Genomic DNA, 27,713 nt, shown 5'->3' on the forward strand with positions numbered 1-27,713 from the left:
TATTGGGTTTGGGTTTTGGGGTACATACAGGGGTATTTTTAGGTTTCAGGGCTGGGTTTGGGTTTTGGGGTACAGGGTTATTTTTAGGTTTCAGGGCTGGGTTTGGGTTTTGGGGTACAGGGGTATTTTTAGGTTTCAGGGTTGGGGTTGGGTTTTGGTTTTGGGGTACAGGGGTATTTTTAGGTTTCAGGGTTGGGTTTGGGTTTTGGGGTACAGGGGTATTTTTAGGTTTCAGGGCTGGGTTTAGGTTTTGGGGTACAGGGGTATTTTTAGGTTTCAGGGCTGGGTTTGGGTTTTGGGGTACAGGGGTATTTTTAGGTTTCAGGGTTGGGTTTGGGTTTTGGGGTACAGGGGTATTTTTAGGTTTCAGGGCTGGGTTTGGGTTTTGGGGTACAGGGGTATTTTTAGGTTTCAGGGCTGGGTTTGGGTTTTGGGGTACAGGGGTATTTTTAGGTTTCAGGGTTGGGTTTGGGTTTTGGGGTACAGGGGTATTTTTAGGTTTCAGGGCTGGGTTTAGGTTATGGGGTACAGGGGTATTTTTAGGTTTCAGGACTGGGTTTGGGTTTTGGGGTACAGGGGTATTTTTAGGTTTCAGGGTTGGGTTTGGGTTTTGGGGTACAGGGGTATTTTTAGGTTTCAGGGTTGGGTTTGGGTTTTGGGGTACAGGGGCATTTTTAGGTTTTAGGGATGGTTTGGGTTTTGGGGTACAGGGGTATTTTTAACATATATATTTACAAATTGATAAATAAAAATTAATATAATTAATTAAAATATTTAATATTAAAATAATAATTTATTAATTAAAAAAAATATTTCTAATAATTACATTATTTTAACATATTATATACTTACCTATACTTACGTTGTAATGGTATGCGTTGTAATAGTACCTGCGTTGTAGTGTATTGCGTTGTAAAGGTATTCGTGGTAAAGAGTCCTGCATTGTAAAAATTGCGTGGTAATGGTCTGCGTGCTAAAAGTATGCGTACTAACATCATATATCCGCGCTAACATCAAACACGTGAACCCTGCAGATGTGGAGAAGGGGTGTAGGCATCACCTCTTAAAATCATTTTATAAATCACCGTCTATGCGATACCTGGGCGCTCCCGCCCTCCCCTTAGGATTCAGAAATTAGAACAAATAAAGGCGCGTGTAAAATCCAGCAGCCTGCCCAGGGTCAAAGGGTGCGCAGATCAGCTGAACAGTTCCTCGTTCTAGTAAAACCAGCACGGGAAACGGCCACTACAACGCGGCCGTTTCCACGAGTAACCATAACCACGCATGCTTTACAACGCATGCGTGGTTCCACGAAAAGCCTTTACCACGCATACCTTTACTACGAGATACGTAGCAAAGGCATGTGTGCAAAAGGAAACAAAAAAAGGGGGGGCTTGGGGGGTCTCCCCCCACCACCCAAAAAAAAACGTGGGTTAAATAAAGGGGGGTTGGGGGGGGGGGATCTCCCCCCCAAAAGAAACTCACCTGATTCAGAAAGATGAAGAAATGTGGAGGCAATCGGCATCGTTAGAGGAAACGGAAAACTATTTCCGTTTCCTCTAAACGACGTGAAACGTCACATCGGAAGGGATTGGAAAGAAGAGGACGTGGAGAGGTAAGGAGGAATGAGGGGGTGGTTTCACAGGGGAAAAATAAAAGGGTTAATTTACAGTGATAGGATATATCCTTTAACAGAAAAATGCCAATAACATGCATAGTTTCACAACGAAAAACGTTGTAAAAATGTGCGTGTTAAAGGCATTTTCGTGGTAAAGGAGATGCGTGGGAAAGGAATTCCGTTGTAACGCATGCGTGGTAAAGGCATGCGTTGCAACGGAATTCGTTGTAACATCATACAACCGGGTGACTTATACCGCGAGGGATCAGTTCTCTCTTTAACAGATTACATGTGAGACTCCCCAGGCTCCCCTTGACCATTTCACAAATTTGCAGATACGAAGTAGGTACAGACTGGATATCGCGGGATTCCCTAAGAAGCACTCAACGTATGCCACCCTTGATAGGTTCGGTTTACATACCTTATTGTTCCTCCCAGGGGGAAGCTCCCATGAGGTCCTAGAGGGCTATGCTGGGTTGGGAAAAATTGCTGGCACAGGCGATTTCAGATGAGGAATTGAATGTTTGTTGCTCCCAAACTGGCTTCATCTCCTCTGGCATTTGGCTTCGAGTTATTCGCTAAAAGTTCCTATACCAATTTGGGTTGAGGGAGGAAGATAACTGTTTCAGAAATTGTGCACTGGGGGTGGGTTTCCTTAATCTGGCATGGCCTAGTAGTGGAGTACAACACTATTGGAAGGACGTTTTAGCAGCACCGTCAGCCATGGTGGAGAGTGTGGGCCAATCAGGCCCCACAGTTGACCTTCAGGGCCTTGTTAGAGACATGTAGGCATCGCACAAGAAGTACACTGCAATAACCTTGCTAATAGCTAAGAGTCTGGTGCAAGTTTTCGACATGCCGCTTAATAAAAACCAAGTAGACAGGAGCAGGGAGAAGTGGCTTTATTCATGCAACCACTGAGAGATGTTCACAGCAGCGTGTCCAGAGCAAAAGAATAAGAACATATTTTAATACAGAACATAATCCTTAAATTTCGCAGGAAGGTGTGTAGGAGAGTAGGGTCTGCTTCCTATAGTTACCCCCCACTTTTTGCTGTGATTCTCTGGTTTTTCGACTTTAGTGTGGCTGTGGACCTGCTAATCAGGCCCACAGCCCAGCTGTCCTCTCTCTAAATTGATACCATGTACTTTAGGTACATAGCAGATTGGTTACTGGGTCACCCTTGTGAGCCTCTGTATAGTGTACCATAGGTACCCAGGGCGTAGGTGCACCCTAGGCCTACCAGGGGCTGCAGCATGTATTGTTTTCCACCCTTTGTATCTATTCTGTTTGAATAAATTGCTTGCGTAACCAGTTCCATGTGAAGTGTTTAACCAACTAAAAGGTTTGGTCCCCTCTATATAAAAGGGCTAGTACATAAATCAAAATATAACTGCCTATAATTATTAAGAGGCTGTACTTTGGAAAGTAAGAGTCTATAACACAAGGTTATAGGCAGACATCCAATTTTGTGGGGGTAGACTATGGAGAAGAGCTGAAGAGGTCTTCCATAAGTCTTTCAAGAATCAGAAACAAGTTTTCTGTAAAGAATAAGATGTTCTTTGCACAGAATAAGAGCGGTAAACATGAAGTATTTTTTGAATATATCTTCGTTTCAGCCTAAGGGTGCCCCACAGCAATGACTCCTGTTGGAAGTCATCTGAGGAAAATTGCATCAAAAGCAGTGCCCTGACTACGCCATAGTAAAAGTGCACATGATTCAATTTCGAGAGGCTGGGAGGGACAGGTCATCTACCTCCCTTTCTAGACCTCTGGAAACATTCAGTAACTGACAGATGAACATTTAACATGGACATACAACTGATTTTCTTCTGTCTTCTCCGAGGTTCCGTATCGCCCAGACTCCTTGGCCATACTTTTTTTTTAGCACCCTTAACTGAACAGTTTTGAAGACAATGTTACCCTGACCCTGGACTATATTTCCTTACTTTACATCTATTGTGCAAGGATCAGGAGATTATTCAACCTGCTCTGTTTGCCTCTTCATACTCTCAGATTCATCCTATGAACGTTATAAGAGGTTTGAAAATCTATCTGCATAATAAATACAGAGCTTTTAGACAGAGTGACAGATTGTCTGTTAACTCTTGACCAGAAATGAGAGGGTATGCCTTCCCAATCTATTACCAGTCGATGGATCAAACTATTTCCCTTGTATACTTGGACTCAGGGACAGATTCTCCAGGTACAGTGCATGCCCTTTCTACCAGAGGCATTGCTGCTTCATGGGTAGAATGGGCAATTGTTCCAATAAAGATATTTGCAAATCTTGATTATTTACGGGTAATCTACATTCTTCTTCCTTGCCCCAGTAATTCCGATCCCACTACCATTCCTACCTCACAGCTTTCATCAGTGTTTCTAATAAAGAGCGTGTTATTATAAGAAATATAAAAAGGTGAGTTTAGGATTCATAGAAAGGGATTGTCTATTTCTAAAGGAGAAGCAAAACAGCTTGGAGAGCTGTAATTAACCAGTAATCAATTAAGTAATCCTGGCATTATTTGTAAAGAACAATAATGAACACTAATAAAAAAAGATGGGTTTTCAAGTTGCACCATGAGACCAGTGAATATACATTAAAATTGGTATTTCGAAGAAGAAACAAAAAACTGGAAAAGAGACCGTCTTCTAGATGTTTAAGCCTATGTCAGCAATGGCTTCTCTCGTTTCAGGGTCCCCAAACTTTGGATCATAAATGCTTCCCTCTTTAGAAACGCCTGTCATTACCTCAACCACATGTACTTGGACTAATGTGTGCAATTCAATGGCACTTGATTGTGCCAACCTTTTATTTTTAGGACATAAAATGTGAATTAGGGCTGCCGGTTCTTTTCTTAGCTTTACTCAGAAAAGTGTGTTTGAATAATATAATGAATGTTAACAAATTAAGGTAAACATACATGAAAAGCAGCCCCATGCTATTTCCTAATTAGCTAGTTGTTTACTTCCTAAAATTGAGTTTACAAAAAATGCCTTTTGCGTGTTGATAGTTTTGATTTTTGTAACTTTTGTGTACCATGTAACCTTTTTAAAATATACGTCAGTAGACAAGACTGATTGCTTACAAAAAGGGCAAAATTGCAGTTACGTTCCACATCTACCTGACTTCATCCAGTCATTTGTAACATATGTAGCAACTCCTCGCTTTTTCGCCAGTACCATTTTGCATGCCTTATTAAACAACACTTAAAATTGTAATATCAAAATGAAAACCCTAGAATACAAATCGACTGGTCGACTTGGTCAAAAATGACATGGACGTTATGGTGTTTAGAAAATATCCTGTACCTAAATTTTGCTCAAGTGATTACGCTATAGTTCTGCGCTACTATAAGAGAAACATGGTAACGCAACATTTGTTTGAGACGTATCATGATGGGGAATGAGTTTGGATGCGTCCTTCATTGTTCAAGCAAGTTTGACACACCCACAATAGCGTGATAACTCCTCAATTTTGCACACATCGAACAATTTGAAAAGTAGAACTTGCATCACAGACCCACCAGATGCCAAAATCAAGTTGTGTTATCAGAAAGGTCAACAACTGTGAGCATAAATAGCAGAGAAATGCATTGTGCAGAACTTTCTCTCATAAATAATGATTGTGGAAATGTTACAAAACTGATAAATGTACTTATTAGTGGGATGACAAGCCCAGCGCCAGTGAAAACTACTGGCAATAGTAAATGTCAAAGCATCCTACACTCCGACTTATAAAGACAGTGACTGATGTGTGTGGGTTGACATAGCTGGGCTGACATGGCTCACAGGAAAGCCACAAATAGGTCTGGTGCCTTGTCACACATTTTATACTCAAACTTTATATTACATTTGCCTGAACTTCTTGTCTTAGACAAGCCACGCAGGGAGGAAAAAGGGAAAAACTAGAAACACAATGGATTTCGTAAAAATACATTGTGTGGGAAACCTAGTAAACTGTGATTTGTCTTAATTTCATACAATTTATACTGTAAAAACAATATAATGCAGCAACATTAAGTGCAGTTATCGCCACGCAATATTTGCCCCAAGTTTGCAATTAACATCATCATGTTTTTTTTTTTTTATTATAATTTTTATTTGGAAAACCTCAGACATATCGCTTCAGACAATACAGGTGTGTGCCTACAACCTTTCAGGCCGGCCGCTAGATAAAATCAAGACCAATACATAGCAAAATAACATATTCCGCATCTCCAGGTCTACAGCCACAGCAAAGCAATAAAACAGGATTAACCCAGAAGCGGCCCATTAAATACCAGGATAGAAGAGGATTCCATTTTGTAATAAGGGAAGAAGGATCCGAGAACATGCAATCAAACAGAATATGTTTAGAGCCATTCGCGGAATGGGATAGGCGCCTGCTATACAAACGGGAAGTCGAGGTTGCCACCAAAACATGCTAATCAGAAGGTGTCAGCTTACAATCACTACGCGCCAACCCAATGTCCACCCATGTGGTCAAGAAACATTATAAAAGGAATGTAACATACCTAGTAAATCCCAGTCCCAGAGAAGAACAAGACCAGATCCCCCCATGCAAGCAGAAGGAAGAAGAAACAAGAAGAAAAAGCAAAAGTCGAGAAAAGAGTAAGGGCCATAGAACAAAAGAAAAAAGGAAACAGATCCCATCCCCCAACCCCACATACCAGCAGAAGGCTACGGCCCAACCCCCCCTATAGGCATGCCTGTCGCCCCACCCAAGAAACCCCAGTTACGAAAAAAGAAAGTGGGGAGGAGGACCCTTGCACCCGACCCCAGCCCCCCCGCACCCCTCCGCATCCCAGGAGAGAATGTAAGCTCCTCGAAAAGGAGGCAGCTATCATCATATGTCCATCACACACCCCCACCTTCACAACAATAAGCAAAGTCTTGCGTCATCACCAGAATCAACAGGCCCAGAAAACAATTACGCGGTGTTCATCCCTGGCCAGTCCGAGCAAAAAGAAGCAAACATTCCAGCCCAGCGAGTCCACAGGCAGGCGATCTCGGCGACCAAGACTTCGTCTCAGGAACAACCCAGGGGTCCCGCGACGGCAGACGATCTATGACAAAATTGCTTCGCCAGTAACCATTGTCCAATAGTGAAAGGGTACGGCCATGCCCCTCGATTGCAAGCACATCCGTCAGAAACCCAAAGTGAGTGTCGGTAATGCAAATCAGGTCGGTGGGCTCCCTATCCTTGAAAAACAACACCTTACGCCCGGGGGAGTCCATGGTAACAAATAACTGAGCTTCGACAAGCGTCCGATCCTCCATATTCTCGCCTGTGCCCCCAAGTCCAATATCGGGAACAATAGATACTAACGAGTCGTGGAGGGCCAACAGCATACGGCCCAGGGAGGAATGAAAATCACGGACAGCCATAAGGACATCCCCCAGTGTGTACTCCCTTTCTCCAACGTCGTCGGCTACAATGTTTCTCACCCCCGGGGACTCCCAAGGCGAGACAGCAAACATATTATCAGGCATCCGGAGTATCAGTATCACCAGACAGTGTGTGTTAGGGTTGGGGTGAGGTTATTGAGGCTCAACCAAAAATACAGCAGCACCAACCTCTAACCCGCCATACCCGGGGGTGATCCATAATCCGACATCAGCCACTGCCGGTGGGCTTTCTCACCGAAGGCCAGGTTACTCCGGGAATCCCACCGCGGAAGATCAATGCGGGCAGTATGAGTATCGTCTGGACTCGGAATCTCAGGCGTAGAGAAAAACGGCCAGATGTGTGCGGCGAGGTTCCGAGCACTTGCACCGCACTTCTTTAGCGTCTGCCAACGAAATCACTCGAGCCGCGATCCCCGGGGTGGGGGGGGGAGGGGCCACCGGTCATCTCCACTCGACCGCGGCCGCTGTTGTTCAGTTCAACCCCGGCCACGTCACAGCTCGAGGTCCCGGCTCACAGTCATCACAGGCCTGGATCTTCGCGACGATTTTTCTCGGCCATCTGAGGAGATAGCAAGCTCGGAGTAGCACGATCGGGCACCGCGTCACTTCAGACGCGTGAGGGTATGGTAGGGACCCAGGATCAGTTACAGGATGCCAGGGAGGGAGAGGGCGAGCGGCGGAGCCGGGCTCCTATGCTGCCATTTTGGATGTCGTCTTGGCTCCTCCTCATCATCATGGTTTTTAAGGATAAATCAGCATTTAAAAAAATTGGCACTGGATGAGTGGTCACTTGCGCCAATTGCAAACGTTAGTAAAGCATGCAATCCAAACAGTAAAGCATTTAATACAGGCATATTTCTCCAAGCCTGGTCCTAAAACACTGAGAAAATTAACAGAATTCCAAATCCAAACGCTACTATTTTATCACCCTAGATTTAAACTCTTCCTCCATTCAAAACTCACCTCTGCCTGAATGGCTATTTACTTCTGAAATGTGAAAGACCTGAGGAATTTTGGAATGCCCTGTACCATTAAATGTATGCTTTTAAACCCTATAATCCTAATCAAAGCAAGTTAACTGATGGGTTCCTGCGTTCGAGAGGCAAAAATAAAATATAATTATAGTTTGAAGGGAAATGTCAAAAAGGCGTTTAAGGTCAGGTCTCCTAGTCATCCAATCAGTAGGAGGAATGCCCATCACTCACTGATAGATTCCTTGGGACATGCAGAATAAGAAAGTATCACTTTTTGCAATGCTTCCTTGTGATTTTAGGATCAGTACTAAATTTGAGCTGTTGGTTGCAGGTGGGGTCCAGGATTCACTTTTCACCATGAGAAAGAGAAAAAAGGAGAAAGGCAGGATTGGAGAAATAACTGAACAGTTTTCTTATAAGTATTGAAACACAACCTTTTAAATGTTCTTGATTCCTTAACCGTGTAAACAGGAATCAGCACTTGGATTACACCAAAAAAGATCCTGGATACAGTGATGAAAACATTTACTATTTTGTCTTGGTACAATAAAAAGTAAATGTAAAGATATCAATTGACAGAGTCTACAATCACCCTAACATTAAAATAATTAAACAATCAGTCAATGTAATGTCAAAACAGTTCATTTCGATACAAAAATGTTCATATTCAGATTCGTTTTACCTAATGTGATTCTATCAGAGGATCTATTACTCAAGTTGTGCAACCTAAGACTCACCTTGCTGCTGAAGTTTGTAGTCCGTTGAGTATGCTTTCCCTATGATATTCCACACAGGCCTAAGGCATCCAAAAAGGCCTTCCAGGAATCCACCGTTTCCACTCCCACTGCGGGTGAAATGTATTTTAATGTCTTCTGTTGAAATATTGTTCCCTCCATCCCTTGTGGTATTGTTCCCCTGTGGTCCAGGTGTTTCAGCTTCTTCATGCTCCCTCAGTTGTAGAACGGTGTTCTCAAACTGGTCCCTTGAGTCTTCACTAATACTGGTCAACCCTCCAGCTATTATTGGACCATTTGTGCTTTCAACATAGTCTCCCTGAAATAAAGTGTTCTCCCGCATGTCTTCAAGAATCTCAAGTGAAGCATGATTACCAGTGTGTGCGTGCTCCACGCAGGACTCAATAAAGTGCTTGTCTTCATTCACAATTTCACTGATTAAGTTTGGAGACGAAGACCAGCGTAGGGGCTCATGAGGAGCGGCCATAGTACCATGAGTGTGCATGAGGTGGTCAAAGTGAGGCAGGACTCAATTATATCTCCTTCCAAAATGTCCTTGTGGGAAAATCCACCAACATCTGGAACAGAAAGAAAACCAAGATCATAAATCTTAATGTGTGAGGCATAACACATTCATCAGCAAATTAGATTTAATACCAAATAGTATTCATCTGTAGTTTATTAATGAAACAATTGTAATACAATTTAAATATTTGATACTGATTTTTTAGACACCAAAATCTTTCAGTCATGTTTTCATGGACGCCAATTCATACAAACGACTGTGGAAGTGGATGGGAGACCACACACCATTTGACCTCTTTTGACAGCACAATGTTGACCTTTTATCTATGCAAACAGCATCCTATTTGTTGCTAACCAGCTGGAGAAAGACAAAGGATTGGATTATACATAAAATAAACAGTAGTCCTCGAGCTCCGTTTACTTTCTGTTCCTTCAGCAGGCTTCACGACCCCCTGAGGGTTGGCAATGGCAGTGGTAGGGAACCAAAAAGCACATAGCAGTTGTCATCTATGGGAAAATCCATTTTAATATCTAAACTGATGATTAAAGAAATGCAATAAAATACTAAGAGCAATACCTGCCTCTCAGGATAATAGAAACTAGAAATAACATAACATGACATGACATATGTATTTGTAAGTACACATTCACCGCTACAGGTATCTTGGTGCTGAAAAATAGATGTTTTCTGTTACCAAACTCAATGGTATCTAAATCATAATTAATCCCAATTCTTACTATCACACACTTCAAAATATATGACTACACCTCAGTAGTGGCTGCAGTGTAGGCGTAGTGGCGGAGCGGGTGCTGGGGACGACTAAGGGAATGTGGGGGTAAAACAGATAACAATTGTTTAAAAAGAAAAAGAACTTACCTTCCGCCTGCAGTCCGACGCTATACTCCATTTCCTCTCCTCGCTGCAGCCGAGGATCTCAGCCTCCCCTGCGGCCAATCCTGATGCTGTTTTCAAGTTAGAAAGCAGTGTCAGGATTGGCCTGCGTGCTGTAAATTTGCGCTCAAAGGTAGACTGGGAGCCTGTGCTTTGCTGTCTCTAACCCAGCAACGCAGCTGGGTTGGACACAGCTCAGTGCTCATGTGGACACATGCGCACTGATAGCAGTGGGGAAACATCCTTTACAACGCAACTTTTACCACGCAGTGCCTTTACGACGCAACTTTTACAACGCAAACCATTACAACGCATTGCGCTGGGGGGCGCTCTAGGATAGGGAATACGTTTAATTAACTGTCCAACACCTTCCCTAGTGTCCACGGGGACTGGAGTTGGAATAGTAAATTAAACTATTCACTATCCAGCACCCCAAAGCGCTATGCGTTGTAAAGGTTTGCGATGTAAAAACCGTGTTGTTAAGGCATGCGATGTAAAAGCATGCGTTGTAATGTCATACATCCTAGCAGTGCTGCCCACCACTCCCTCTTCCGACTGCCCCAAAAAGGCCCGCCCCCAGGATGCAGCGCGTAGAAGTTGAAAAATCAAAACAATAATAAGCTTTGTTTTGTTATTGCTTTACTTTTCCACTTTTTCAGGATAGCGGGGGTGAACACTACTGCTACACCTATACAATTATCAATAAAATCTCCCCGTAATAAAGACCACAGTACCACAGGGCTTTTCTCTTTGTAAAATTTCATATTTATGAAGAAATCAAAAGTATTTGTTCACAACACTTCTGAATAGACACTGGGCACTCTGATTAAACATGAATCAAGGCTGAAAGCCCTTCCCACAACCATTCACAGAAGGCGACATTGGATATAAACAAGTTATTTTTATCTAGCTTTTTCCTTGTAGATATGTTGGGACAATTTAAAAGTTAGAGAATTCTTCATTTCGAAAAGTTTCAATCTACATTAGAGTATATTTCTGTGTTAACCGAGGTATTAACCGAATTGTAAAAATACACAAACACGGTTTGCTAATACTAATCAAGGACTCTTTGTCTTTTTCTGTTCTTAATGTGCTCTTAAATTCTCCTGGCAAAAATACAGTGGTGAAATCTACTAACAGTAAGCTAAATAAAGCACCAGCACAATTGCCTGTGTAAATCGTTTTTGGTGGTCAATTTCATACTGTGCGTTATTGGGCATTAATAATTCATCATTCATTTTCTCCTACCCTGAAAGTAAGCTAAGTGTGGATGGTCGCTTCATAAGTAGCATAGATGTAGATCAGCTCACATTTTAGTGTGACCACTGGGTCCAAAACCCAATGACACCCACCACTTTTACCCTCTACTGTTTTTTAAACAAAATAGTAGAGCCATTTGTGATGACCACACTTCTTCTCCCATGAAAAATTGGGTTTAACCATTACTCCAGGTGTCTTTAACTGAGAAATAATCTAGTTTTAATCAAACATAATTTTAAAATGCTTAATATCCCTTGTTCAATAATGTTCTCTATTAAATTGGGTCAAATGCTCCTTCCAAGAAGCACTTAACATTCACAAAATATATATTCCTATAAATATTTAATCATACTTGTCAAATAAATGAGATTACACCAGTAGTATTCCTAATTCCAATTAGTTAATTAAATGAGTGCATAGCTGACCTTCTCTGTTTACAGGTAGAATCCTACCTGCCAGCACTAGATGCCAGAAGTAGTTTAATATAGCCTTATAGCCCGCCGTAGAGGGCTATACCGGCTATTAAAGGCCCTCTCCAGCGTTAAAGGCCCCGAGCTGAAGGCGAGGGCCTTTAACAAGGGAGAGGGACTTTAATAGCGGTATAGCCCATCTACGAAGGGCTATAAGGCTATTAGAACATTCTGTCACTAGAGGACAGAATGTTCTAACAAAAAAACAAAGCCTTTTGGGAGCATGAGGGGATTGGAATCCCCTCAGGTTCCCTGAAGCCTTTGTTCACAGCCAGAGCTGTGAACAAAGAAACATTGGAATGTTGGAGCTCCAGGCTTATACCAGCCATTATAAGCCCAGAGCACTCCATTGTTTTCAATGGAGCTTCCAACATTCCAATGTTCTAATAAAACTTTACAGGGGTAAGCCTGCATCCATATTGGCTTAAGTGCAACTATTATGTAAGTATGCTTCTTACAAAAACAATATTTCAGTCATGAAAGTATATGCAGGTGTAGGGATTAAAGTCAATACATTGTGAAGGCAATTTTGCCATTCATGACCTGCCATCAACCTCTGGATGACAGGTGTGATTTCCGTAGAGACTTGACAACAGTGTGTCCACTGGAGGTATCCCATGTGTTTTGTGGTGCTCATTAGTGGAGCATAAAGCTGTTGTAGGGTGAAGTACACCCAAAGGGCACCACAATCTTTAGTAAAGGGTAGGTACTATAGCCTTATAGCCCGCCGGAGAGGGCTATACCGGCTATTAAAAGCCCTCTCCAGCGTTAAAGGCCCCGAGCCGAAGGCGAGGGCCTTTAACAAGGGAGAGGGACTTTAATAGCCGGTATAGCCCGACTACGAAGGGCTATAAGGCTATTAGAACATTCTTCACTAGAGGGCAGAATGTTCTAACAAAAAAGAACAAAGCCTTATGGGAGCGTGAGGGGATTGGAATCCCCTCAGGCTCCTTGAAGCCTTTGTTCACAGCCAGAGCTGTGAACAAAGAAACATTGGAATGTTGGAGCTCCAGGCTTATACCAGCCATTATAAGCCCAGAGCACTCCATTGTTTTCAATGGAGCTCCCAACATTCCAATGTTCTAATACTCCTTCACAGGCTATATGAAGACTGACAGTTGGTGGATGGAGTTCTAGCAATGGGCAAGGGCCTTCACTTGCTCACTGAGTAGGTCTCATCTCTTAGGCATCGCATGTGGCGTGCATGGAGACCTAGTGAGAAATAAATGGTGCCCTCTGTGAGGCAATGTTACATGTCACATAAGGTAGTGGCTACCTGCATATAAGACCGCCCAGACTTCCCTGCCCTTGGAGAACATCATGGGCTGTAATTCAGAGACCCTCATTGTAGTGTCACTCCTGACTGATTTCCGAAACTTACATAATTCAGGATAAAGTGCTGCCTGAAGGCAAAACACTGACCACAAGCAGCTTATCTCTGTTGCTTGTCATCTATGCGTACAGATCTGTCTGGATGTAGCTAACTCCGATTGATGGTGCCTATTTTGTTTGAAGCAAAATTCACATATTGCAGCTTCGGGGACGTCTCTCCATGTTCTGTACCTGGGTTCATCAGCAAGCCCTTTGCACCCCACTTTGGGATTCAGTCTGCCCTGCCTCCTGGGGGACCTGCAACTTGTTGACCGGAAGGTGCCTGCCTTTCTCCTCTTTTGTGAAACCCAGGAAGTAAGCCTTTGGAAGATATTCTCCACTTTGTTAAGAGTTATGATTTCGGGCCGTGGCCTTCTAAAGTGATTGGTCTTGGCTCATGTCACTAGATTGTATACATCTGGACTTCTGGAGAAGCCGTGCTGCAATAGCACAGTGAGTATTCGGATCAGAAGTACATCTCTTGAAGCACCTGTACCACCAACCCCTTGGATAGAATATGACCGGATGAATAAGGCAGAAAGATCAACTGGCTGACGCCTGTGGAGGGCTTCATGAAAAGTGCTCAGTTGGCTAGGACCAAACAGATGGCATCTGCTTTATAAGACATTTCTGAAGGTGGTGAACCAGCATTACTCTGACCTGCTCATTACTATTCCCTCACTTTGTGGGAATATTTATCACCTCTTTTCCAGGCCAGGAGGGACATGAGAGATTATCCCATTTAGCATAAGTTCACTGGCCACGTCCGGTTATCTGAGGCCAATTCTGGAATGTTTTTGATCTTTCTAGGCCATACAGTTCTGTAGCTATTGTGACTTAAAAACACAACTGACCCCAACGATACATTCAAGTTCCTCAGTTGCTATTTGAACCACAGGGTCCAGTGGATGCCCTACTTCTGTGGGTTCCTCTGCCACCTGGGTATTTTGATCATCATTCACAAGACAAAGGCTTGTACAGTATGTGCTGGACAGTACCCATCACTAGGCCCTGTATGTGACCTTGACTTGGTATATGAGCTAGGGCATTAACAGGCTTTCCATCTAACCCCTTTGTCAGTGACCAGCAGTGTAGGGTTGCCTCATTTACTGGAAACTAATATGAGCTAGTAACAGTTCATTGCAACTCCAAAGCCATCACTTTCAGTGGATGGGAATCCCAGTTCATATCTGTGTGGTGGGGTTAAGTTTTTCAAACATTTTTTGTGGAATTTCTAGTTTTTTTTAGCTGAATGGGCTCAAATGCACTTCGGGTCCTTGCAGAACTAAAACAAGGCATATTATACCACAGCATTATTTGATACACTGTAACATTCTGTTTGACACTTGTAGTTCTATTGAATGGAAGCCACCGAGAGGCTTGTAAGGAAATCCTAGAACTAAATATCCTGCACATAACTCTATCCATAGATGATAATGGTGTTGTTTTAAGTATAGAACCATTGCCCACAGGCCCAGTAAACGTTATGGCTAAAAATCGTTCCACTGATGATTGATAGGAAACCACAAAAGAATACCTGGCAGGCGTAAATGGGTTTGCCCCTGCATTATTGTACGTCGCAGCTATATAAAATAATGAGGTAGTAAACGGGAAGCAGGGGGTGGCGAGTGGGAAGAAAGAGGTGTTTTTTGCCTTGTGATTTTGTGAGCATTCACAAACTGGTCAAAACACTAGGGATTCATTCCAGCAAAAGACTAGATCACTCTTCTTATACAGTGGGAAGGGGAAATTGACACCCCCAAACTTTGAAGGCGGGAAGGGTTTTCCACTAGTTAAAATGTTTTTCCCATGGAGAAAAAAATTTGCATTTGCACAGTAGGCTGCCTGTCCCCACTGCAGTGTCCTACAACAGGCACAACTCTGCACTGTGCAGATTACAGATGCCACATTCAGTTCCCAGAGGTACGCGTGAAAAGCTGCGACAGGCACACCTTTCAAGAAATAGTACTGGGATTGTGTGTAAAATCCCCAAAATGGACCATCTACACTTATTCACAGGAGCTCTTCTAGGGGTGTGAATGCCAATATTTCTTTGTGAACTAGGCCGCAAGCATTCTGTGTGAAAACTGCATCCTACAATACATCCTAAAAATACCAGTCAATGCTCGACCTAGCTAGCCATGGAGACTCAACTGTAAAGAGGAAGAAACTCAGTTATCCACCTGGAGGGAAAGGGACACCGGTGTCTGATGGCGGTAACTGCCATTGACACGGACAGTGCTTAGTAACCTGCACTGACTGCCCCAAGACCAGAGAGAAGCGAAACTATTTTGTTATACGTGAATAGAGGTCTTTTCATGCCAATTATTTACTATCCAGCTTTGCGACTCTGAATGAAAAAATGTAAACAGTAAAAAAATCTGGTGACAAGGACAAGTATGTTTCATGTTATGTGCAGATCCTTTCCCCATTACACGTGGTTCCACACGCTATCACATAGCAGTTATATGAAGAACAAGACAAGTTTACAAACACAGGTATCAACGCAATGTTTATTGGTATCTGTTGATATCCCATGTTGCAAGATTAGAGTAGCTGCCACTGGCCTCTACTGAAGTACCACCATTTTAGCCACATATTACCGTTCTAAGCATTACTCTAGGACGACCTAATAACTATCAAAACAAGTTCCAAGTATTAAAATCTACGATTAAAAATGACCACAATATTTAAAAAATGACAAGTGCATCTGAATAGCACTCTTGAGCAAGCATATTTTTTTCTGAAATGCAAAGGGTGAAAATAAAATGGTGGAACAGGCAAAGGGTGAAAAGGCAAGCTTTAACAACTGACAGATATCAGTGGAAATCCTTCGGGTCCCATTCTGAATTACCCGGAATAGCCCACTATTTTGGGCCCCCCTAAAAGGCTGTTGCACCTCAAAATCATTGTTACCCTGGTAATCTGCCGGGAGCAGGGAAATGACAGGGATAACACATTATGGGGAATAACATGCAGGAATGCGCGTTTCTGTGATGATCCTGCATATTTCCTCCGAGTGTTTCATATGGAGATTTCAGTCATCTCTGGACCATGGACGCTAGTAATAACGGCCACAGTAGTGAGTGCTTAAACCTGAGAGCAGCTAAAGAATTGTTGGCCATCGGCTAATCATTTCGGAAACTTAATTTGAAATGGAAATAGCACTGCTGTAGGATTTAAATCCTAGTTTCAGCAAAAAAGTGAGGTTTCTAAAACTTAGAGGACCCAAACCACAAATAGCTTAAAAAGCTAAAGCATCATTCTAAAAATAAATCAAACAATCAATCAATCAATCAGAGTACTTGTAAAGCGCGCTACTTACCCGTGAGGGTCTCAAGGCGCTGAGGGGAGAGGGTGCCGCTACTGCTCGAAGAGCCAGGTCTTGAGGAGTCTTCTGAAGGTGAGTAGGTCTTGGGTCTGCCATAGGTGGGTAGGGAGGGTGTTCCAGGTCTTGGCGAGGTAGGAGAAGGATCTGCCACCGGAGGTTGTATGCTGGATGCGGGTAACTGGGGCGAGGGCGAGGTTGGCGGAGCAGAGCAGGCGGGTGGGGGTGTAGAAGCTGAGTCTGCTGTTCAGGTAGGCTGGTCTGGCGTCGTGGAGTGCTTTGTGTGCGTGGGTGAGGAGCTTGAAGGTGATCCTCTTGTCGACGGGGAGCCAGTGTAGGTCTCTCAGGTGGGGTGTGATGTGGCTGCGGCGGGGGACGTTGACAATCAGTCGGGCGGAGGTGTTTTGGATGCGTTGTAGTCGTCGTAGATGTTTAGCTGGGATTCCTGCGTAGAGTGCGTTGCCGTAGTCCAGTCTGCTGCTGACGAGGACCTGTGTCACTGTTCTTCTTGTTTCGGTTGGGATCCACTTGTAGATCCTGCGGAGCATGCGGAGGGTGTTGTACAAGGAGGAGGAGACGGCGTTGACCTGTTTAGATATGGAGAGGGAGGAGTCGAGGATGAATCCTAGGTTGCATGCATGGTCGGTGGGTGTCGGTGCTGTTCCCAGTGTGGTTGGCCACCAGGAATCGTCCCAGGCTGAGGGGGTGGGCCTGAGGATGAGTACCTCCGTCTTGTCCGAGTTCAGCTTCAGACGGCTGCTCCTCATCCAGTCGGCGACGGCCTTCATTCCCTCGTGGAGGTTAGTTTTGGCGGTGTGCGGGTCCTTGGTGAGGGAGAGGATGAGCTGGGTGTCGTCAGCGTAGGAGATGATATTGAGGTCGTGTACGCGGGCCACTTGTGCGAGGGGGGCCATGTAGACGTTGAACAGCGTTGGGCTGAGAGATGAGCCCTGGTGGAAGCCGCAGATGATGTCGGTGGCCTCGGATCGGAAGGGCGGGAGGCGGACGCCCTGGGTTCTGCCGGAGAGGAAGGACGAGGTCCAGTCAAGGGCCTTCTCTTGGATTCCGGCTTCTAGGAGGCGTGTCTTTAGAGTGCGATGGCAGATAGTGTCGAAGGTGGCTGACAGATCCAGGAGGATGAAGGCTGATGTTTCGCTGTTGTCTAGTTGGCGCCTGATGTCGTCTGTGGCGGCGATGAGGGCTGTCTCGCAGGTGGCGGGCCAGTTGCATGTTGACGATTTTCTCGAAGACCTTCGCCGGGAACGGGAGTACGGAGATGGGCCGGAAGTTCTTGAACAGCATCAGAGAATAGGGGCATCATTACGATGGCGGAAGGGATAAGGATTCGGGACCGGCTACCTATGAGGCGGCCTCCCCACGATCCTAATCACAATGCGACCACCACCTATATTTTGCATTGTGGCAGAGTGCGGTCCGCAGCCCCCGCCACAATGCAAAATAGAGGGTGCTGACACATCCCTGCACTACATGGCAGGCACCCTGCAGTGTATGCCACATGGGGCAGGGATATGTATGGAGGGCATTTTAGATGCCCCGCAGAATACATGTCCCTGCACCTGAGATTGAGGGGGGCCCACTATGGGCCTCCAACGCCATTTCCCCTATTAGTTTTGCGGCAGGATGTCTGCTGCAAAACGAAAGGAGGAAAGGGACATCATAATTCCTACGGCGGTGCACGAAATGCACTTCCACAATGTTAGCCAATGTTTTTGTTCTGACAGGCAGGCGGAAAAGGACCGCCTGTCGGCACGGTGGCTGGCGGTCTTTACGACCGACACGATTCCACCCAGCATCATAATATGGCGGGGGGAAACAACAGTATGATGGCAGAGGGCCCACCACCGACCTGCTGGCGGTGGCGGGCCCTCCGCCATCGTAATGAATTCCCTAGGCGGTCAATGCTCACAGGTTCCGTGACGCCAGTCTGTACATTGAAAACAGGTAAATAATGGCTTTGTAGCTTAAATGATAGAAAATATCAATGGGATTAGTGATACGTTGATAATTAACTCTCATTTCATTCCTTAGTTGACTAATAGCAAAAAATCATCTGAGAAAGGAAAAGTTACTTTAAAAAGAGTTTTCTATCTGTATAAAAAAACTGTTTCATAAAACAAATCTGGAAGTTTTGTGAGTAACTATTAATGAGCATACAAGTGTAGTCCGCCAATCAGGAGGGACCATGGGGCCAATTTACTAAGTGAACATTTATTTAATTTATAAACTGTGCGGGCACAGTTGGGCAAGTTTACAAATGCATATATGTTAACAAACTTACAAAGCCATTTTCAGAACCACATCATGGGAGAATCATTAGCATATCCATAGAAAATGACATATCCACAAACAGTGGTTAACTTTTCAGGGTCATCTGCCCAATTGGGTTCTGCCGCTGTTGGGCCACCATGTTATCGGCAGGACTACCTTGGGGGAACTTTCATAGAAGACAAGTTATACTCGACACAAGAGAACACGTACATTAGACAGTAGTCAACTTGACCCCAGTGTGGCATGCTCCACTACTGTCAAGCAGTACTTATGCGCAGATCAAGGGTTATTGCGCAATGAGGAAGAACTGCGCAGCCTTTCTTTTACATCAGCCAGGAAGCATCCAAGGACATGGAGCTGGCAATAATATACACACCACATGCCACTCTGCTATTTTTAAGGAATCCTTGTAAGGCAGAATGCTTCAGTCTCTAGAGTTTTTTCGATTTCTCATGGAGCTGTCATCAAACGTGGCAGGTAAAATTAGGTGAAACATGCCACTAGATTCAGGAAACAGCTATATGTATTTGTACTTCAGAAATCTATGCCACAAAAGTTAGTGTAGATGGAGAAAACAGCAAAGGTCTTTATTTACAAACAGAATCGGTCTTTATTTACAAACAGAATCGTGTTGGTTCTAGGACCACCTAATACATGGGCACTCCTCAAACTGCATCTAATGTGCCTTCTGGTCAATCTTTAGGTGAGCTCCCAAAGAGGAGACCCCATTGCCCATGGTGTAACAGAGAAGATGTTCCATCATCCCCTACTTAGCCTTATCGACTAAGCCTCTGACTGGTGGAAGATGATGCAAGTGAACAACTGTGTCTCAGCCCTTCCAGAGGTGCATGTGCCTAGTGTGCGGTGGCAGACCGTGTTGAAGGCAGCTGACAGATCCAGGAGGATGAGGGCCGTGGTTTCTCCATTGTCTAGCAGGGCCCTGATGTCATCGGTGGTGGCAATGAGGGCAGTTTCGGCGCGGTGGTTGCTGCGGAACCCGGACTGGGACGGGTCCAGGATGATGTTCTCCTCAAGGTAGCGGGTGAGTTGTTTGTTGACGGTCTTCTCAATGACCTTCGCCGGGACCGGGAGCAGGGAGATGGGCCGGAAGTTCTTAAGGTCCTTGGAGCCCGCCTTGGGTTTCTTGAGTAAGGCGTTGACCTCGGCGTGCTTCCAGCTCTCCAGGAAGGTTGCTGTCTCGAAGGAGATGTTGATGGCTTTCTGGAGATGGGGTGCGATGGCGGTGCTGGCTTTGTTGAAGATGTGGTGTGGGCATGAGTCTGACGGAGATCCAGAGTGGATGGTGTTCATGATTTTGATGGTGTCGCCGTTGTTTATGTTAGTCCAGGAGAGCAGGCGGTCGGTGCGGATGGTGGTCGTGGGGGCGGAGCTCTCCGTGATTGTCGGGGCGGCCGTGGTGTTGAAGCGGTCATGGATGTCTGTGACCTTGTGATGGAAGAAGGTGGCAAGCAAGTCGCAGAGGTCTTGCGAAGGCCGGCGGAGTGGGTAGGTGCTGTGACAAGTTGACTGAGTCTAAGGTTGGAGAGGTTGTCGATCAGGGTGGTGGAGTTGGTGTCGTTGTTGTTCTCGAGGTGGAAGTTTAGGTCCCCGAGGAGGATGTAGTCTGTGGAGGTGAGGGCGTGTGTGCTGACGAAGTCGGCATAGGAGTCGCTGAACTGAGGTCAGGGTCCGGAGACGAGGATTCCTCTGAGGGTGGGTTGGGGTCGGTGTGGATCTGGAAGTGCAGGTGTTCGGCAGTGCTGAGGGTGTCGTTGGTGTTGGCCAGGACTCTAAGAGTGTTCCTGTGGACGATGGCGATTCCACCTTTTACTCCGTTGGTGCGGTCCCTGCGGGTGTTCTTGTAGCCTTCCGGGATGGCTGTGGCGATGTCAGGTGCCGAGGAGAGGTTCAGCCAGGTCTCCGTCAGGAAGGCGACGTCTGGGGAGGTAGGTCCCGTGTTTGCAGGCAGATCGGGTGTTAAGAAGGATGCATCTGAGGTAGTTGGGTTCTTTCCTGGTCGGTGGGTTGGTGGGCCAGAACATGGTGAAGCTGCAGTTCCAGCAGGAGAAGGGTCCTCGGGTGCGCTTCCGGCGGCCAGTCAGCAGGTGCGTGATCGTCCGGCGTGGAGTGCGTGGAGGGTGCTGGAGTCGTAGCGGGGACAGGCGTCGTGATGTTCGCGGGGGCCAGGGGTTCTGGCGCTGGGTGCGGTCTAGGCGTGGACAGGCGCAGATGGGCTTGCCTTAGGTGCGCCCGCTGCGCGCGGCCGCCATAAGAAGGGGAGGTGGGAGGGAGGAGCAGCTGGGAGGTGGGAGCAGACGAAATGAAGAGGACGCAGCGGCGGGAAACGGGTGTGAGGAACAGGGAGGGGTACAGAAGGTAAAAAAAAGGGCACAGGATGGCACAAGACAAATAACAGTGGCAACAAGCAATACAATTACGCTAAGGCAAGAGTGAAGCGAGCGGGGGGCGGGGCCGCAGGGGACGCAGTGGCAAGAAAACCACAGGAGGTACGGCGAGGGGCACAGAAGGCAAAAAAGGGCACAGTGCACAGGATGGCCAAGACAAACTAACAGAGGCAACAAAGGCTATACAGTTACGCTAAGGCAAGAGTGAAGTGGGTGAGGGGGGGGTGGGACCGCAGGGGACGCAGCAGCAGGAAAGCCACGGGAGGAACAGCGAGAAAGGAGAGAGGGGCACAGGGCACAAGAGGGTAAAGGGAGGAATGAAACAAAGAGGAAAAAAATAACAAAGGCAACAAGTAATGCAATAACATTGGGCAACCTATGGCCTACCACTGGCCACCAGGGATGAGGAGCAGGTGGTAGCCTGCAGGTGGAGGGGGGCCTCGACTTCATTCAGAAGCAGCGGCAGGTGGTGCTGTGCGGTGTGGGGAGCGACCAGCCTGAAGGGTCGAGGGTCGCTATTAGCTTTTTGTTACTAATTGTTATTTAATCGTGATTAGCTGTATATGTTTCTGTTGCCCAAACGCTGACATTTGTCTTTGTTGAACAGACCACTGTTCAATGGAATATTTTATGTTATTTCACTGCAATGCTCTTGGGCACTTTTTCTTCTTTGGTACTGTGAGACAGCTGACACCTCTGTGCTAATTCTCTACTACCTACACCACCGCAAAACTCCTTTTACTGGTTATAAAGGATCTTAAAGAGGCAGTGCACACAATCGACATTTATTATCTGGCCCTCTGCACTGGAGTGGGGATTTTGGAAGAGCACGAGGATTAATAATATTTCGAGGAGGGAGATGTCTAGTGACTTTAGGTGCTTAGTAGTTAGAAGCAGAATGTTATCCTTATCGATCGCCCCGGACGGCATCACTTGATGGTTGAACATCCTGAAGCACTTACATGCCACCTGACCAACAATAGAGTCCTTGTTTGGCAGAGAAACCAGAAACACTAACCTGAACTCTGCAAACTACAGAAAAGGATAGGGATAAACAAAGCAAACGATGAAAACAACTGCGTGTGCACTCTTACCGCTGAAATACATACATCTCAATTCAGGCGATTTCCAGAACAGTGCGAGCCATTCAATACATTTGCCAACAAATTACCTGCTTACTTTCTCAGGTTCGCATGCAGTACGTTGCGAGCAATGAAATGACACCTTTGATTGTTCAAAAGCTCGTAGGCGCAAAAACTACTAAAAATGTTGGCATTGGTCTGAGGAAGCAAAAATAGAAGTGGCGGCTGCATGGAAAACACAAGAGGCACCATCTCTCACCCAGTGGCATGCGAGGCTGTGGAGGGTGCTGGCGTTTGAGCACTTGGCTGACATTGTTGATGACACCAGGAAAGGCTTAGATTATATTTGGTCTCCATTGGTGAGTTACCTTTCGGAGGGACTCCCACTGACGGCCTGCGCCCCACACCTTAGGCTCTCAACTTGTTCCATATCTAATCACTCCACAGCTACAGAGGCAATAGGCAGTGCAAAGGTACCCAAATGAGGGTCACGGCCTCCGCATCCTCATGCCCAAGGTATTATGATTTGCACCATGACATAGTTCTGTTCATTTATTCGTTTATTTTTTTCTTTTTAATTTTTTTTCTATTTTTCTCAAATAGGTACAAGTTTCCTTTTCAGGTTACTCTCCTATGAGGGTTGACAGTCATCCACAAGAGATAAACTGACCGCAACTAATGATTATGCTATTTTAAAAAAAGAAAAGGGAAAAGCTTATTTGCCACAGACCTTGTGAAGAAGATGTAACTGACATGTGAGATCTGTAACTCTGGGCTGCCATCTTTTTTTTCTTGTATACTTGACTAATGTTGCATATGTCATGCTTCTGTTTCACTCTCTAAGAAAAGTCTAATAAAAAGAATTTGAAATAAAATGTTTGCATTGTCTTGATGCTTGCCTTGCAAAGTAATGAATGAATGACAACAAACGCACGCTTAAACAATGCAGAAAAACATGGAATAGCTCATTTGTATTCATATGTTGAAAAAAATTGATATTCAAAGGGCGTGGCTATGACGAGGACCCATTTCCACGTTTCCTTGTCGAGTTCCTGTCAGAAGGCGGTCTTCCCTGTGTAGAATTGTGTTCAAGTGAGTTGCGGCTTCCAATAAGTCGAGTACAACTGAAGTGAAACAACGGAGATCCCCGAAATGAGATGATGAGATGGGTGAGCAGAAGAAAATGCCTTATACTCCTTTGGTGAAGCACGCCCTGTCAGTTGACTTTCAAGATGGTCGCCACTGCAAGCTGATAAGAAGGTGCATGGTATGCTGATTCACTCTAGGAGAGAAGTCAGTGAGGTTGGGGCCAAAGTCAAGTTGAAGGAGACAGTGAGACCATAGCACTGTACTGGAGGCGGTTTTTGCCTTGCTGAAAGAGATGAAGCGGCCATCGTGCGCACGAGGAGGAGGAAGAGGTCCACCGTCAAACAGGTGAGCTCTCCTCTCACACCTATTACATGAATTGGAGGCTGGCTGGGTGAGCCTTGAGATCAGAGTCTGGCCCGAAGCAGCCAAGTTGGCGAAAATCTGACCTGCATCCGCTACAAGCACACTGCAGTGAACAGCAAGCCAGCCGCAAATGAGATGCCAAAAGAACAATTGATGGACAGAATGTTGAACAATGTCAAACATTCACCCTGTACAGAGTTCTGGGCCTAAATCCATCGTTTTTTGCTCTCCATGCCATTCCAGTTTAGACCCAGCCATATGCAAATCAGTCTTGACCCTGCTCCCAATGGGAACAGTCCAGCCTGAACTGCCAGACTATGTCCTCCCTGGACTGGAAACAAGCATCCTAGCACCGGTTTCAGGGTTTCCCCCCTCATTAGCCAGGCTAGCTTGACTCCAGTGGCAAGGAGAGCATGGGACCCCTGTCTGGGCATACCCATTCCACTTGGGGTGACAAATGCAAAAAGAACAATTGATATACAGGATACAGAACAATATCAAACATTCACACCAATACAGAGATCTGGGCCTAAACCATTAGTTTTTTAGCTCTCCATGCCAGGTCAAGACTGATTTGCATATGGCTGGGTCTAAACTGGGGTAGCATGGTGAGCAAAAGAACGATGGCTTTAACCCAGATCTCTTGACTGGGGTGAACGTTTGATTTGCTCTGCATTCCGTCCATCATCTGACGGGATCCCACAAGAGATTAGGATGTCATCTCCCATAGCTCTTGACCGCAAAGTGGAGGCAAACGGGCCTGAGAAATAAAACCTCATGTGGAAATCTCACATTTAGCTGAAGGCAGAACTGATTACCCAATGCATTTCCAATGTGGCGTCAACCCAGCGTGTGCCCTGATCTCACAAATGTGGAAGAAAGAGGGACCAGAGTAGCTTTGAATGTACAACTAGAGAAGCATTTATTGTTCTGAAAAATAAGTTAACAGGTGGTTGGTGCTTCCTGGCATTGAACCAACAGAGTAAACATTTTTTAATATCTCTTTGACGCAAGCCACCAACTCTCAGAAACACCGCATCTACAGTCAAGACACTGAAAGTGCCTAATATCAAAAACCTCTTGTGTTCCCAAGAAACACAATCTAAGCAATCCAGTCTGAGTGACCATGCAGGATAACCGGACTGAACTAAATCTCAGCCCAATTTTGAAGGTGACTTTGGAACCCCCGCTACAAATGAAGACATTTGTTACTTGACAGAGGAGTTTAGGAAAGAAATGGCCTCCTTCAGGCAAGATTTTGCCAAATCTATCTTGGCCCCCGTGCATAAGCTACAAATAGTTCAAAATAGAGTGGAGCTACTGGAAGTGGCCATAGTTCAGAAACCAGAAGAGAGAAACGAGCTACACATTAGGGTGGAAGAACCGGAAAATAGATACCATTCCCTACTTGACGAGGTGGATGAACACAGATCTAGTCAGGACAGTGTGAGGCTGTCACCGTGTGAAGGAGTACCCTACCCCTAAACTATAAATCGGACTCTTAGAGCCCTGGATACAACAGACATTCACTGGGATAGTATCATGGAATCATGAAAATAATGTGCACGTGCAAGCGAAAGGAGCCTTAGTCTTAACTGCACTTTCAGCACAGTAAATAAATGCTCAAAAGCCTTTTTAGGTTCCGCCTGCACAGTCCTTGTGCTGTGTGCCTTAAATTTATTGTATTTAATATAAATCTTAAAAGAGCCTTGCATCCCGTCCTTACTCTTCATTTGTTCATGTGCTTGCTACTTACTTTTCCTCTGTTTCTATTGTTTGTAGGATACTATTTCCTGTTATTCATCATGAGTTTTTCTTATCAGTGGCGCAAGACCTAAGTACTCCTTTTCATCCGCTTTTGTCTAACTTTTTTTAGGTTTCCCCTGCACAGTGCTTGCACTGCTGTGCGCTGTCTGTCAACATTTCGTCCCAGTCATTCATTATACATTGTGATCTAGACCCGAAGGTATTTAGGCGCTTTACAATAGCACACAGGGAGACTACATAATTTGCCCAGAATATTGAGCTGATGCCGAAACTCAAACCCACATCATTAAACAGCACGATCCCGACCCGCAGGTATTTAAGAGCCTACGTGAACGCACGGGGAGATTACATGTTTTGCCCAGAATGTTGAGCCGACGCCAAGACTCGTTTTTTATTTTGCATAGTTTTGTAGGCTCTATATCCAACTTTATCAACCCATCTGTATTTGTTGCTGTTTGCCCTGTCCTCCCTTCAACCTCCTTCCCATTGCAGCTTGCCGTAGCTACAGATCCCACCTACCCACCACCATCACTGATTTTCCCTTAGTTTCTTGCTCCTCCATAGTCGACTCCAGTGTCTTTTATTTCTTGATTTTCTCCCAATAGTCTGTTTTATTTTCAGCATAACGCACACGCCTCCAAGTCAGTTTTCTTCTCCCCGTTTGATTTTTGGCGCAATTTACTTTTTCATTCACAAAGACCCTGCATGTGAGCAAAAAATCTTAGCATAAACACACAAAATGCATTAGCATTGGTGATAAAATAAGATACTACAATCCTTGTGTTGGAAATGGCCCTTTTTGCAGGGTTATCCCCAAACTTGTTGCTTCTTCCTTCTTTGTTTTTCCTGACCTGTGGTTGTTGGCTATAGGACTCTGGGTATTTTACCGCTGCTGATCAGTGCTAAAGTGCATATGCTCTCTGTGTAAATTGTTGTTGTGATTGGTTATCCATGATTGGCATATTTATTTTACCAGTAGGTCTTTTGTAAAGTGCACTAAGTATGCCAGGGCTGGTAATTCAAATGCTACTAGCGGCTCTTTTGAGTTCGGGGGATGGTATACAAATTGTAGCTAGAGGAATATAGTAATAAATAATTCTCTCCTCGTGTGAAGGCAACATTGTTTTGAAAACATTTCCCCTGGTCTCTTGGCATAGGCAGGACAACTAATAAGGAGTTGTGAAGTATATAATGTCCGCTTGGTGCTGTATGTAAAAATTAGGACTGGTGTTGTATTTTCAATGTCAAATGTCAATTCTTTATGAATGTTTGAGTTTCACTTGTCATTTTTTGTTTACGTATCATTTGTTTTCTGTTGTACTATAACATTGTGTACAAATGTGTTTTGCGTAAATGTGGTGTTTTATGAATGGAAGTTCTCTTTTTTTAAAACATTAAAAGTATTGAATTGCTTTGCTGATCTAAATAATTTGAAATAAGCAAAATAAAGCAATAAGAACCCTAGAATTGATGGTCTGGTGGATTCTCTCTACAGTGTGTCAACTAGTCCTTCTGGACACATTCTCTTTTTTCTTGTATATACAGTGGTCCAGTCCAGAAGGTTTAGGACCCGAGCCTTCTTTTTTCTCACTAGTGGGCTTGCAGCACTGATGGTGCCACCCACATAAGAAGCCCTGAAAAGAGGTCTTAGGCCTGCCACTGCAGTGCCTGTGAGTAGCTTGTTAACTGCCCTGTTGACCTGGCCAGTGTGCCCACTTGCCAGGCCTTACCCTTACCTTTTCTTACACATAGGACACCCCTATGGTAGGCCCAAGGTACCCCTCTGGGCAAAGTGCACTGTATGTGAAAGGTAGGACATTGACTAGTGTGTGTAACATGTCCTGATAGTGAAATACTGCCAATTTGATTTTTTCACTATTGAATAAAAAGGCTATCTTGCCCATAGGACAGAATGGTGAATGCTGTGTAACCTGTTTACTTGCATATCTTCCCATAGGAGCAAGATAGAACATTGGGAACTGGTATCGCTGAACTTCGAATTTAATAACACATCTTTTAGTAAAGATGGTTTTTAAATACTGTGTTTGAAAATAGCACTTTTAGAAAGTGGCTATTTTCTTGTTCAACCTTTCTGTATGCCTCTGCCTGTTTGTGGGTTGACTGTCTGGTTTGA

At 44.9% G+C, this 27,713-nt stretch overlaps 1 protein-coding gene across 4 annotated transcripts in view; it reads right to left on the reverse strand.

Moving 5' to 3' along the window:
• The window catches only part of MAP3K13 (mitogen-activated protein kinase kinase kinase 13), a 536,979-nt gene that overhangs the window by 200,161 nt on the left and 309,105 nt on the right, over positions 1-27,713 (reverse strand). For all 4 annotated transcript variants that reach the window (XM_078680462.1, XM_078680465.1, XM_078680461.1 and 1 more), the window contains one exon: positions 8,742-9,316. In XM_078680462.1, the coding sequence (XP_078536588.1) occupies positions 8,742-9,243 (502 nt within the window). In that variant the 5' untranslated portion in view covers positions 9,244-9,316. The remainder of the gene's footprint in view (positions 1-8,741; positions 9,317-27,713) is intronic.

This window comes from Lissotriton helveticus, chromosome 3_1, assembly GCF_964261635.1.
Source record: "Lissotriton helveticus chromosome 3_1, aLisHel1.1, whole genome shotgun sequence".
NCBI lineage: Eukaryota > Metazoa > Chordata > Amphibia > Caudata > Salamandridae > Lissotriton > Lissotriton helveticus.